The following is a 13,729-nucleotide window of genomic DNA, read 5'->3' as shown; positions in this document are numbered from 1 at the left end:
CGTGGAGCATGAATGAATGAGTAAATAATTTAATACAAAATTATCTCATATTTACTTAATGCATTTTTTGCAACCAGTTTTGTTCTCACTCAGAGACGCCATGCTTAAATTTAAATTATTTAAAATTACTTTAGGTTTATATTGACTGTACAGGTATTTTTACATATACGTATATATATATTAATTTAAAATCTGAAACTATAAAACAAACTACACTTTAAAATCCTCATTCGAGGTACTTTTCATCAGTATTAAAGCCAAACATGCCAACAGGAGTATCAATATTTAGCTTAAAATTTTCATTTGTTACAAAAATAAAGATCTTCTGAGATAATTTAACTAAACCACTACAAAATTCAATTTTGACATTCCTTCCAATATTGCATCACACGCATTACAATGTTTGGTTTCCTTAGTAAATTGCAATAATGATGAACGTAAACATTAGTAGTTTGTTTTTTTTATCAAAGAATTTATTAAATATTTTATAATTTTATATGTATCTTCAAATCTTTTAAAGTTACTCTCTGGCTTTATTAACACATAACTAAACGTTGCAATTTTATATGTATGCAAAAGTTACATTTAATTTTCTGACGAATTTTTAAAAAGTCTTGAAGATTGCAGAAGATTTTTTTCAAAGTCGTGAAGATTGCAGAAGACTTTTGCGTGAAAAGATGACAGCGTGTTCCACTGTGGGAACTGGCCAAGCAACGCGAAGGGATGGGATTTTATAAAGTCTACGTACACAACTAAATTTCACAAGCATTTCTCAGAGTGAAATGTAAAGTGGACAAGGGAAATTTTAAACTAACAATTAACGCCACTGATTAGCCATCAAAATATTAAGATTTCAAACAAAATGAAAATACAGCTAAAACGAACTTGTTTTGTAGCGAGTTGAGTGAGCGAAGCAGCTTGTTTTAGGTTATTTTTGGCATTGCTGCTTTAAGTATCTACACGTTGGAAAATTAAGTCTACGTATCCACATAGCTAAAGAAAGGTCTCGAACCTTTCAAAATGAAACGCAATCTCATTGAAGATAAACTATCTCGTCTAATACTATACTGAGACGAATCAGTATTGCTTTAGTATACTCAATGATTTCCCGCTATTGTATATAAAATTAAAGTGTCGCACAGTAGCACCTAGAATACCCACATGGTTTACCTTATATTTAAATGGTTGCAACGCAGCTCATTTTTCATTCTATGGAAATACTTTTTAAATCACAACAGTTAACATCATTTAACGACATGTCTAGGCAAATTCATGTTAAGAAACTGGCAGAAATTTTTCTTTAATGGTTTTTTGGAATGGCTATTTAAAGTTTCTTTTTCGGCAAACAACTATGATAGTTTTCTGTCCCTTTGTAACTTATGAAGGTAAAGACATATTTAACAAAGATATTGTAGTACATTAAAATAATAGAATTAATGCATCATGTTCCATTCATCCTTGAACATAAAAACGATTGCTCTTGTTTATTTTAATCGGCGGTGACATCCAGTTTCTTCTTCAAAAACAAACCAAATTATAATTTTTTTTCACACTTCATTTTTTTTTCATTTCCCTCTAACCACGTGACGATGAGTCGTGCGCGTTTTGTTCTGTTCTTATTTTCAGCACCGACATCGGCGGAAGAACCAAACTCACTCCAAAGAATTCACATCAATAGAAAAATATAACTGTTCTCTCGTCTGTTCTACACGACGCTGATCGACGTTTTTTTTTGTACGGAGACGGTCCGGTCGTGAGGTGGTTTTTTTTTTTTGGGGGGGAGGAGTGTCCGATCACTGCGCCCTGTCGCCCGACGACCCACTGGATGAGCCCGACCGCCTCCGGCCGCCGGGCGGGCCCGGGGGCGGGCGAGTCCTGCGCGGGGGCGGCGGAGGCGGCGTGACCGCCAGCCGCGTGACGCCCGCCCCCGTGGCCGCGCCGTACGGCGGCGGCACCAGCGCCGAGGCGTCGTGTTCGCCCGCCGCCGCCGCGGGCCGCTGCAGGTGCCCCGTGCTGCCCAGCTCGCGCCGCGCCGCCGCCAGCAGGCCCGCCCCCGCCGCCCCCGCCGCCGCCGCCGCCGGCTCGCCGCCGCCTTGCAGCAGCTGCGGGCACGAGGCACCACCAGGCCCTCCTGTATCCTTTCGTCATTTAACTGTAGACACTCATTATTAGTAGAGACCTGCAAAATTCGCGGATTCATTTCGTGATATGCTACAGTTCAAATAATTATACCCCAGCGCTGCTTCTGCCACTGTTTCACTGTTAATCTGGATTAATGAGGGCCAATTAGAGACCCTTTCTCAAAGAAGTGTCGAATCACAGACACTCAGTCGAGACGACTCACAAGTCAGCAGCCAATGAACAGGTGGCATTTGCCCGAGTGTGTAGAGTGTAGTAGAGTCTAACCTGGAGGTCATTGAACCCGCGAATTTTGCAGGTCTCTAAGTCATTATGTAACGTATAACATACTTTGTGTAGGTTAACTTCTTTGCTGAGAGCGGCTACAATTTTAGAGCGTTACGAAAATTCCGATCACTAGGTACGTGGTGGGGGAACAGAAAGCGGAAAGTGCGTCAGCATGCACTAGCGGTCGAATGGGAAGATGGCAAAAAAATTTGCGAGGGGGGGGGAACAGGTACGTAGCGTAGAATGCTGTATGCTAGTTGTAACGGCTGAAAGGGAATACGTCAGGGGAGAGGTAGAAATGATGCAGCAGTGACGCTACAGAATTCTCGTATCGCTGCTTGTGTTTGTCTACTCCTCAAGTTTTCGTAACGGCTAACGATTAACGATAACAATAATTATTTAATTTAATTTAAAGCGTCTACAATTTATTTATTCGTGTGTAATAGTAATATGTATTTGTGCAAATAACTTTATAGGTATCATTCATTTTTAATTGAATGGTGAGAATGAAAATGTAAAACTGATTTATAGTCTTAAGAGGTTAGCTTTATAAGTGTAATTATTTTTGGTATGTGAACACTGTGATTTGATCTGTCTAAAAGACAGAGACTTGAGAGTTATAAGTGTAATTTATATTCGAGTGTAGTGATTTTTTGCTCTTTCATTTTCTTTAGTTAATATCATGCTTAATAATAATAATAATAATATAGCAGAAGCAGATGAGAGGTATTATCAAAGGCAATGTGAGTTTATAAACCACCATAAGAGGCGCCAAAAAGTGCTGGTGAATGGATGTGAGAGTACAGGCCGCGGAAAAAAAATATATTTTTCATTTAAGATCATACTAGCATTATTAATATTCTCAATTATTATCTCTTGTCAATAAATGATTACCAATAATTTATCTCCATCGACACCTAATAAGAAACAAGTATCACTTCTGTCACACGTTGACTTCACGAACACATTTTGTTTTATTCTTCTCAATATTTATTTGTTGTATTATTAATACCTTAATCATAAAAACCATTCTCAATATTAAAGTTACTGGTTGGCTTTAAAATATTTGTTTAATAGTTCATTTTACGTATGGGACTATCCCATCCATGGCCCCAGACTTTTCGGTTAAGCTCATATCCAAATAATGTGGCCTCCAAAAAGTAAATGAAACGACCCAGGGCCACGCCACTGGGCAAGACACAAGAGCTGAACAGGCGCAGTGGTAATACACTGCACTCCTGTTTAGGACAAACCGGGTGTGAATCCCGAGCCGAATCTGATTGCAAATTTTGCAAGTTTGTTCCGAAATCACTCCATGCAAATGCTGAGGCGTTGTTTTACAATAAACATTGAACGATTTCTCCTACAATTTTCCCAAATGGTTTTAGTAGCGTGTGTCTGCGCCACGGTTATATAGATAGGTCTTGAAAATTCCTATCCTTTGCCTTGTGTCTGGTCACCTTAGTGAAGCTCGCGGAAGCCTATGCGAACTAACAGCGCTAGTAGTAGGCGGGTCTACGATTAACATTGCGTTAAATTTGAGTTTCATATATAATAAGATATTCCTTATTACGTCTCCTTTTAAAATTTTTCTCCGTTTACTATTTTTCCATTCGTTTGGGTGCTTAGTAAATGCCTAATCTGTACGAATGCCCCATAATTTTTCCGTATTTATCGTTCAAGTTATAGAGAGAATGCCTCGCTCTAGTATTGCGCCTGGCTGTAACGAGGGTTAACGACCCGGTTAAATGAAAAAAAATTGCATGCTGATATACCAGGAAAATTAAGAGTTTCAACATTTCTTAGATTAATTAGAATGACTGGATTAAAAATCACTTTTAAAAGAATGACACTTGCCTGTATAGAAAACGACTAGTCTTGAATTAAAAAAGCAATTAACATTGCAAACATGCTTTCTTATTTGGAGATCCCAGATTTTTTTGTGTTCCGCAATCTCAACACTCCAACTTTTAACCGACAATTACGGCGAAGTTATAAGTTATTGCTATATATTTAACCCCTACAAATCTCTCAAAATAAACTAAAAAATCCTAGACTGTAACCGAAGTTTAAAACTAAACAGAATTTTAAAACATATATTTACTTTCATATGAAACTCTCATTAAAGGCAATGTTCGTAATGGGCTGAACTACTACTAGCGCCTTAGTTCGCAGGCTGTCGCCGCGAGTTTCACTAAACTGACGGAGAATGAAATTAAGTTGCCAGACCTGTCTGTATGACCGTGGTTTGCGTTTCTAGTATTCTCGTTGTCGACAAATTTTGTAACCCAACTCTTATGAAGATGAAGCTCTATAATCGGGAACCCTGAAATTCGGCACACGAGGTAACCGGGCACCAATCGAGCAACTCACATTGGGATATATTTTTATTTCGTGCGGATTCTGAGTGTTGACCTTTGCTGCCAGGTCACGCTACTGCGTCAGTTCGTTTAGTGGCCATCGTTAATGTCGGTTATCTGTTTCCTGTTTTACAGCGGGTTACAGATCAATTCTAAGTACGACTGAATGTGTGCACCCACGAATTGTCTCTGGCGGCTCCTGATGGATGCAAAAATGTTTTCAACAAATTTGTAGCTAGTTTTACATATTTATAACCGGGCTATATTAGGTTATAAATATGAACGAAATATTATAATTTACATTTATTATAAAAGTATATTCATTATATATTATACAACTATTATACACACTTTCAAATAAAAAATATATATTTTTTAATTTGAAAGAACTCTCTTACAACGCATTCCTATTTATTATCTTTCTACATATGTACTAAGCAACTTTTCATGAATTCTTTGGGTAAACGAGTTTTAATATTACAAGTACATTCCAATATATTTTCTAGCAGTGATTTCTACACTATTATTCATAAATCAAAAATTATCACCACAGCCTGGATTACGATAATTGTAAATATTCATTATTTTCTGCCTCTGATAACAGACACCAGAAATATTTTCTTTTGGGAGCATTATTGTTTTTGTATACACAATAAGAAAGACCTTCCTTTTAATAAAAACGAATCACTGTCTCTAATAATGCAAACATGTATAGTGTTAAGCAACGGGTATAACACTTGAAAAAAATACAATATTTAAGAAGAATTTTCAAACTCCTTGGCCGCCCATCACTGATACGTGTTCCTTTCCCCTACTTCCCTTTACATCCGCTAATCTTTAACTTTCCTCGCCATAACACTGACATGATACAAGACGATTAAACGCACCGTAGTTGAACACCGTTAGAAATTACAGAAAAATTACGGATTTTTTTTTTTTTCAAAGAAGAATGTGCATCAAATAAACGAACGCGGTCACTTCGTAGTCCCAGATAACTGCATCACCGTAGAAACTACGTCGGCTTCTGTCTACCGAGTTTATTTTTTTTTTGCTATTCGGTTTTTGAACATTTTAAACGAGCACGTGAAATCAAGAAATTCTTTCTTTTATTTTGTTCGTTGATGTAGACCTAACAAAATTTAAGAGAGGGTTTTCGTTAAATCTTCAACGTGATTACTAGTTTGAAGTACCTACCATTGAAGTGTATTTTGACGTTTCTCAAGTACTGCTAAATCACCTCCCGGAAGAAGAGCCAGTCTAGGGTTGTCGAGAGAGAAGGGGGTTGGTAAGGACCCGGAGGTTGGGAGGGGCGAGGGAGTGCCTACCGTACTGCTGTCAGAGCTAAATCACCTCCCGGCAGAAGAGCCAGTCTAGGGTTGTCGAGAGAGGAGGCGTTGGTAAGGACACGGAGGGGGGTGGAGGGGCGAGGGAGTGCCTACCGTACTGCTGTCAGAGCTAAATAACCTCCCGGCAGAAGAGCCAGTCTAGGGTTGTCGAGAGAGGAGGTGTTGGTAAGTACCCGGAGGGGGGTGGAGGGGCGAGGGAGTGCCTACCGTACTGCTGTCAGAGCTAAATCACCTCCCGGCAGAAGAGCCAGTCTAGGGTTGTCGAGAGAGGAGGTGTTGGTAAGGACCCGGAGGGGGGTGGAGGGGCGAGGGAGTGCCTACCGTACTGCTGTCAGAGCTAAATCACCTCCCGGCAGAAGAGCCAGTCTAGGGTTGTCGAGAGAGGAGGTGTTGGTAAGGACCCGGTGGGGGGGGGAGGGGCGAGGGAGTGCCTACCGTACTGCTGTCAGAGCTAAATCACCTCCCGGCAGAAGAGCCAGTCTAGGGTTGTCGAGAGAGGAGGTGTTGGTAAGTACCCGGAGGGGGGTGGAGGGGCGAGGGAGTGCCTACCGTACTGCTGTCAGAGCTAAATCACCTCCCGGCAGAAGAGCCAGTCTAGGGTTGTCGAGAGAGGAGGTGTTGGTAAGGACCCGGAGGGGGGGGGGAGGGGCGAGGGAGTGCCTACCGTACTGCTGTCAGAGCTAAATCACCTCCCGGCAGAAGAGCCAGTCTAGGGTTGTCGAGAGAGGAGGTGTTGGTAAGTACCCGGAGGGGGGTGGAGGGGCGAGGGAGTGCCTACCGTACTGCTGTCAGAGCTAAATCACCTCCCGGCAGAAGAGCCAGTCTAGGGTTGTCGAGAGAGGAGGTGTTGGTAAGGACCCGGAGGGGGGGGGGAGGGGCGAGGGAGTGCCTACCGTACTGCTGTCAGAGCTAAATCACCTCCCGGCAGAAGAGCCAGTCTAGGGTTGTCGAGAGAGGAGGTGTTGGTAAGAACCCGCAGGGGGGTGGAGGGGCGAGGGAGTGCCTACCGTACTGCTGTCAGAGCTAAATCACCTCCCGGCAGAAGAGCCAGTCTAGGGTTGTCGAGAGAGGAGGTGTTGGTAAGGACCCGGAGGGGGGGGGAGGGGCGAGGGAGTGCCTACCGTACTGCTGTCAGAGCTAAATCACCTCCCGGCAGAAGAGCCAGTCTAGGGTTGTCGAGAGAGGAGGTGTTGGTAAGTACCCGGAGGGGGGTGGAGGGGCGAGGGAGTGCCTACCGTACTGCTGTCAGAGCTAAATCACCTCCCGGCAGAAGAGCCAGTCTAGGGTTGTCGAGAGAGGAGGTGTTGTTAAGGACCCGGAGGGGGGTGGAGGGGCGAGGGAGTGCCTACCGTACTGCTGTCAGAGCTAAATCACCTCCCGGCAGAAGAGCCAGTCTAGGGTTGTCGAGAGAGGAGGTGTTGGTAAGGACCCGGAGGGGGTCGGGGGAGGGGCCAGGTAGTGCCTACCGTACTGCTGTCAGAGCTAAATCACCTCCCGGCAGAAGAGCCAGTCTAGGGTTGACGAGAGAGGAGGTGTTGGTAAGGACACTGAGGGGGGGGGGGAAGGGGCGAGGGAGTGCCTACCGTACTGCTGTCAGAGCTAAATCAACTCCCGGCAGAAGAGCCAGTCTAGGGTTGTCGAGAGAGGAGGCGTTGGTAAGGACACTGAGGGGGGGGGGAAGGGGCGAGGGAGTGCCTACCGTACTGCTGTCAGAGCTAAATCAACTCCCGGCAGAAGAGCCAGTCTAGGGTTGTCGAGAGAGGAGGTGTTGGTAAGGACCCGGGGGGGGGGGGGAGGGGCGAGGGAGTGCCTACCGTACTGCTGTCAGAGCTAAATCACCTCCCGGCAGAAGAGCCAGTCTAGGGTTGTCGAGAGAGGAGGTGTTGGTAAGGACCCGGAGGGGGTCGGGGGAGGGGCCAGGTAGTGCCTACCGTACTGCTGTCAGAGCTAAATCGCCGCCCGGCAGAAGAGCCAGTCTAGGGTTGTCGAGAGAGGAGGTGTTGGTAAGGACCCGGAGGGGGGGGGGGGAGGGGCGAGGGAGTGCCTACCGTACTGCTGTCAGAGTTAAATCACCTCCCGGCAGAAGAGCCAGTCTAGGGTTGTCGAGAGAGGAGGTGTTGGTAAGGACCAGAAGGGGGTCGGGGGAGGGGCCAGGTAGTGCCTACCGTACTGCTGTCAGAGCTAAATCGCCGCCCGGCAGAAGAGACAGTCTAGGGTTGTCGAGAGAGGAGGTGTTGGTAAGGACCCGGAGGGGGGTGGAGGGGCGAGGGAGTGCCTACCGTACTGCAGTCAGAGCTAAATCACCTCCCGACAGAAGAGCCAGTCTAGGTTGTCGAGAGAGGAGGTGTTGGTAAGGACCCGGAGGGGGGGGGGGGGAGGGTTGAGGGAGTGCCTACCGTACTGCTGTCAGAGCTAAATCACCTCCCGGCAGAAGAGCCAGTCTAGGGTTGTCGAGAGAGGAGGTGTTGGTAAGGACCCGGGGGGGGGGGGGGGGAGGGGCGAGGGAGTGCCTACCGTACTGCTGTCAGAGCTAAATCACCTCCCGGCAGAAGAGCCAGTCTAGGGTTGTCGAGAGAGGAGGTGTTGGTAAGGACCCGGAGGGGGTCGGGGGAGGGGCCAGGTAGTGCCTACCGTACTGCTGTCAGAGCTAAATCACCTCCCGGCAGAAGAGCCAGTCTAGGGTTGACGAGAGAGGAGGTGTTGGTAAGAACACGGAGGGGGGGGGGGGAAGGGGCGAGGGAGTGCCTACCGTACTGCTGTCAGAGCTAAATCACCTCCCGACAAAAGAGCCAGTCTAGGGTTGTCGAGAGAGGAGGTGTTGGTAAGGACCCGGAGAGGGGGGTGGAGGGGCGAGGTAGTGCCTACCGTACTGCTGTCAGAGCTAAATCACCTCCCGGCAGAAGAGACAGTCAAGGGTTGTCGAGAGAGGAGGTGTTGGTATGAACCCGGAGGGGGTCGGGGGAGGGGCCAGGTAGTGCCTACCGTACTGCTGTCAGAGCTAAATCGCCGCCCGGCAGATGAGACAGTCAAGGGTTGTCGAGAGAGGAGGTGTTGGTAAGGACCCGGAGGGGGTCGGGGGAGGGGCCAGGTAGTGCCTACCGTACTGCTGTCAGAGCTAAATCGCCGCCCGGCAGAAGAGACAGTCTAGGGTTGTCGAGAGAGGAGGTGTTGGTATGGACCCGGAGAGGGGGGTGGAGGGGCGAGGTAGTGCCTACCGTACTGCTGTCAGAGCTAAATTGCCGCCCGGCAGAAGAGACAGTCTAGGGTTGTCGAGAGAGGAGGTGTTGGTAAGGACCCGGAAGGGGTCGGGGGAGGGGCCAGGTAGTGCCTACCGTACTGCTGTCAGAGCTAAATCGCCGCCCGGCAGAAGAGACAGTCTAGGGTTGTCGAGAGAGGAGGTGTTGGTATGGACCCGGAGGGGGGTGGAGGGGCGAGGTAGTGCCTACCGTACTGCTGTTAGAGCTAAATCGCCGCCCGGCAGTAGAGCCAGTCTAGGGTTGTCGAGAGAGGAGGTGTTGGTATGGACCCGGAGGGGGTCGGGGGTGGGCCAGGTAGTGCCTACCGTACTGCTGTCAGAGCTAAATCGCCGCCCGGCAGAAGAGACAGTCTAGGGTTGTCGAGAGAGGAGGTGTTGGTATGGACCCGGAGGGGGGTGGAGGGGCCAGGTAGTGCCTACCGTACTGCTGTCAGAGCTAAATCACCTCCCGGCAGAAGAGCCAGTCTAGGGTTGTCGAGAGATGTGGTGTTGGTTAGGACCCGGAGGGGGGGGGGAAGGGGCGAGGGAGTGCCTACCGTACTGCTGTCAGAGCTAAATCACCTCCCGGCAGAAGAGGCAGTCTAGGGTTGTCGAGAGAGGAGGTGTTGGGAAGGACCCGGAGGGGAGGGGGAAGGGGCGAGGGAGTGCCTACCGTACTGCTGTCAGAGCTAAATCACCTCCCGGCAGAAGAGCCAGTCTAGGGTTGTCGAGAGAGGAGGTGTTGGTAAGGACCCGGAGGGGTCGGGTGAGAGGCGAGGTAGTGTCTACCGTACTGCTGTCAGAGCTAAATGACCTCGCGGCAGTAGAGCCAGTCTAGGGTTGTCGAGAGAGGAGGTGTTTGTAAGGACCCGGAGGGGGGTGGAGGAGCGAGGTAGTGCCTACCGTACTGCGTCAGAGCTAAATCACCTCCCGGCAGAAGAGCCAGTCTAGGGTTGTCGAGAGAGGAGGTGTTGGTAAGGACCCGGAGGGGGTCGGGGGAGGGGCGAGGTAGTGCCTACCGTACTGCTGTCAGAGCTAAATCACCTCCCGGCAGTAGAGCCAGTCTAGGGTTGTCGAGAGAGGAGGTGTTGGTAAGGACCCGGAGGGGGGGGGGGGGAGGGGCGAGGGAGTGCCTACCGTACTGCTGTCAGAGCTAAAACGCCGCCCGGCAGAAGAGCCAGTCTAGGGTTGTCGAGAGAGGAGGTGTTGGTAAGGACCCGGAGGGGGGTGGAGGGGCCAGGTAGTGCCTACCGTACTGCTGTCAGAGCTAAATCACCTCCCGGCAGAAGAGCCAGTCTAGGGTTGTCGAGAGAGGAGGTGTTGGTATGGACCCAGAGGGGAGGGGGGATTGCGAGGGAGTGCCTACCGTACTGCTGTCAGAGCTAAATCACCTCCTGGCAGAAGAGCCAGTCTAGGGTTGTCGAGAGAGGTGGTGTTGGTTAGGACGCGGAGGGGGGGGGGGAGAAGGGGCGAGGGAGTGCCTACCGTACTGCTGTCAGAGCTAAATCACCTCCCGGCAGAAGAGGCAGTCTAGGGTTGTCGAGAGAGGAGGTGTTGGGAAGGACCCGGAGGGGAGGGGGAAGGGGCGAGGGAGTGCCTACCGTACTGCTGTCAGAGCTAAATGACCTGGCGGCAGTAGAGCCAGTCTAGGGTTGTCGAGAGAGGAGGTGTTTGTAAGGACCCGGAGGGGGGTGGAGGAGCGAGGTAGTGCCTACCGTACTGCTGTCAGAGCTAAATCACCTCCCGGCAGAAGAGCCAGTCTAGGGTTGTCGAGAGAGGAGGTGTTGGTAAGGACCCGGAGGGGGTCGGGGGAGGGGCGAGGTAGTGCCTACCGTACTGCTGTCAGAGCTAAATCACCTCCCGGCAGTAGAGCCAGTCTAGGGTTGTCGAGAGAGGAGGTGTTGGTAAGGACCCGGAGGGGGGGGGTGAGGGGCGAGGGAGTGCCTACCGTACTGCTGTCAGAGCTAAAACGCCGCCCGGCAGAAGAGACAGTCTAGGGTTGTCGAGAGAGGAGGTGTTGGTAAGGATCCGCCGGGGGTCGGTGGAGGGGCGAGGGAGCGCCTACCCAACTGTCGGCGTCAGCTTCGACGTCGGCGTCCTCCTCGTCCGCCTCCTCGGCGGGTGCGGCGCCGAAGACGGCGAGGCAGCCGGCGCCCGGGTAGGCGGGCGGCGGCAGCAGCGGCCCCTGGTGAGCGTGGAATGTCTGTCGCCGCCGCTGGTTCTTGCGGTGGCTGCGCCGCCGCCCCTCGGCCGCCGAGGCCTCGCGCCGGTCGCCGGGCGCGGAGCCGCGCGAGTCTGCGCAGGGGGACCAACCCTCCTGCTCTCTCGTCCAGCCTCACACCTCGTCATTCGCTTTCTCTTTAACAACGGGCTGTGCATATATTCAGCGTGTTGCGTGGTGTTCGAGACGCAATTTTTAAAATATAAGTCAATTATTTTTGTTGCACTTGAAAAAAAAAAATGAAAGGGGTCGTCCATTAATCACGTGATGTTTTTTTAACAAATTTTTAACCCCTCTACCCTCTAGTGATTTGTGGTGAGGTTTCAGACTTACCCCCCCCCCCCAATAAATCACGTGTATTTTTTTATACCAAAAATTTTAAAAAATTTTAGAATATTATCTTTAAATATAGGTATAATCTAATTTAATTCTGGAAAATTAAGCACAGTGATAATAATGTCCAGACACACATTAAGGTTGTAGGTTTATTCTCACTGGCATAACAATAATAAAGGAAAGGCTTATATGTGATTTACGCATGTATTCGGCACCAAAATCACAGTCTGACTGGCAAGCCGACAAGCCGAGCCGGGTGGTTCATGTTGCGGCGGGCGGGGATATTGTTGCCTGGCTACGGCGAGTCAAGGTCACGTTTCGCTTTTCGGTTTAGTAGAAATCGCGCGAAAAAATTAATACATGTGATATCTCTCTACACCCCCTTCCCCCCCTTGTGATCTTTCGTGTTTTTTACCGACACCCCCCCCCCTTTCGAGGCTCATGTGATTAATGGACAATCCCAAAGAAAGGAGAATTTGGGAAATTTCTTCAAGATCATCATTTAATAATATTCAATTTTTACTTCTAAGGAAGTCTTAGTTTCAACAATTTTAGCCATAATATTTTTGATAGCTTTTGCTATTACTAATTTTGGTTCTGTTTTGACCAAAGAACGTAATTAATGGAATGGCTTGTTATTAATAGTGACCGAATGTTGAAAATAGTTTCTCTTGTGAAATAATAATTCGTGATTTTAATTCATAATTTTTCTTTCTAAATGTTTACAACTATAATATATAATACTGTCAAAAGTAACGACTTAATGCTCTAAGAAAAATCAATATAAAAACAAACAAAAAAAAGATAACTAACCATGAATATTGATGGCATACAAAATCAGAATTTTAATGTTAACATGCCGTGCAGTATCAATATGGCAACATTGGTTGCCATTAGATCTGTACTGCAATCTAAGAGTGAGGCGGACTCTTAGTGCCGGCCAAACGTCTTGTGATCTGCATTAGAAACGCGTTTGCTTGGAAAGGATCGGTAGTACCCAACAGTATACGAAGCCCTATGGAACCAAACAGTACTGAATTGACACGGCCCGTTTGCACACCAACTATTCTAAAAACATGAATAATCGAAATGATGCTTATGTGTGTATACGTTCGTATCGCTCGCTAAGCACTAACCGGGAAACATATTTATAACGGGTATAACACCTAGAAAATATACCAAACTCAAGAAGAATTTTTCAGCCTCCTTGGCCACCAATTAGCTACTGATACGTGTTCTCCTTCCCTACTTCCCTTTACAACCACTTACCTATAACACGCCTCGCTATAACACTGACAGAATACAAAACGATAAAACGCACTGCAGTTGAGAACCGTTAGAAATTACAGAAAATTTACGGACGTTTCAAAGAAGAATGTGCCTCAAATAAACGCATGGTTCTTCGTAGTCCCAGGTAAGTGCATCATCGTAGTAACTACGCTAGCTTCTGTCTACCGAGAGCTTTTTTTTCGCTGTTCGGATTTAAACATGTAAAACAAGGACGTGGAATGAAGAAGATCGTTTTTGTGTTGTAGACTTAACAAATTTATTAGGGTTTTGTTAACTCTTCAACAAGATTTTTGTTAGTTCACGTTAAAAGTAAGCAAACTCAAAACCCGTAATTATAATATCATTTACGAAAATAAACGAGTAACCTGGATAATATGTTAATTATGTTCGTAAATTTTGAGTGAAAATTTTAATTTCTGAATAAAACATTCTTTGAATAATAAATTTACCATATCTAAGTCAACACGTTGGCGAAAAATATAAAAAATATTCCTTTCAACAAGCATGGATGGTTTTTACAACTTACAGATTGGTT

At 47.4% G+C, this 13,729-nt stretch overlaps 1 protein-coding gene across 1 annotated transcript; it reads right to left on the bottom strand.

The window, feature by feature from the left end:
- Window positions 1-1,793: 1,793 nt before the first annotated feature.
- LOC134532241 (uncharacterized) lies at window positions 1,794-13,050 on the bottom strand. Its single transcript, XM_063368662.1, has 3 exons — window positions 13,041-13,050; window positions 11,413-11,642; window positions 1,794-2,021 (listed from the first exon to the last, which is right to left on the bottom strand). The coding sequence occupies exons 1-3, from the start codon at window positions 13,048-13,050 to the stop codon at window positions 1,794-1,796; spliced, it is 468 nt and encodes a 155-aa protein (XP_063224732.1).
- Window positions 13,051-13,729: the final 679 nt, after the last annotated feature.

This window comes from Bacillus rossius, chromosome 5 (genome assembly GCF_032445375.1).
Source record: "Bacillus rossius redtenbacheri isolate Brsri chromosome 5, Brsri_v3, whole genome shotgun sequence".
Taxonomy (NCBI): Eukaryota; Metazoa; Arthropoda; class Insecta; order Phasmatodea; family Bacillidae; genus Bacillus; species Bacillus rossius.
This window is presented reverse-complemented; position numbering and strand designations above follow the sequence as displayed.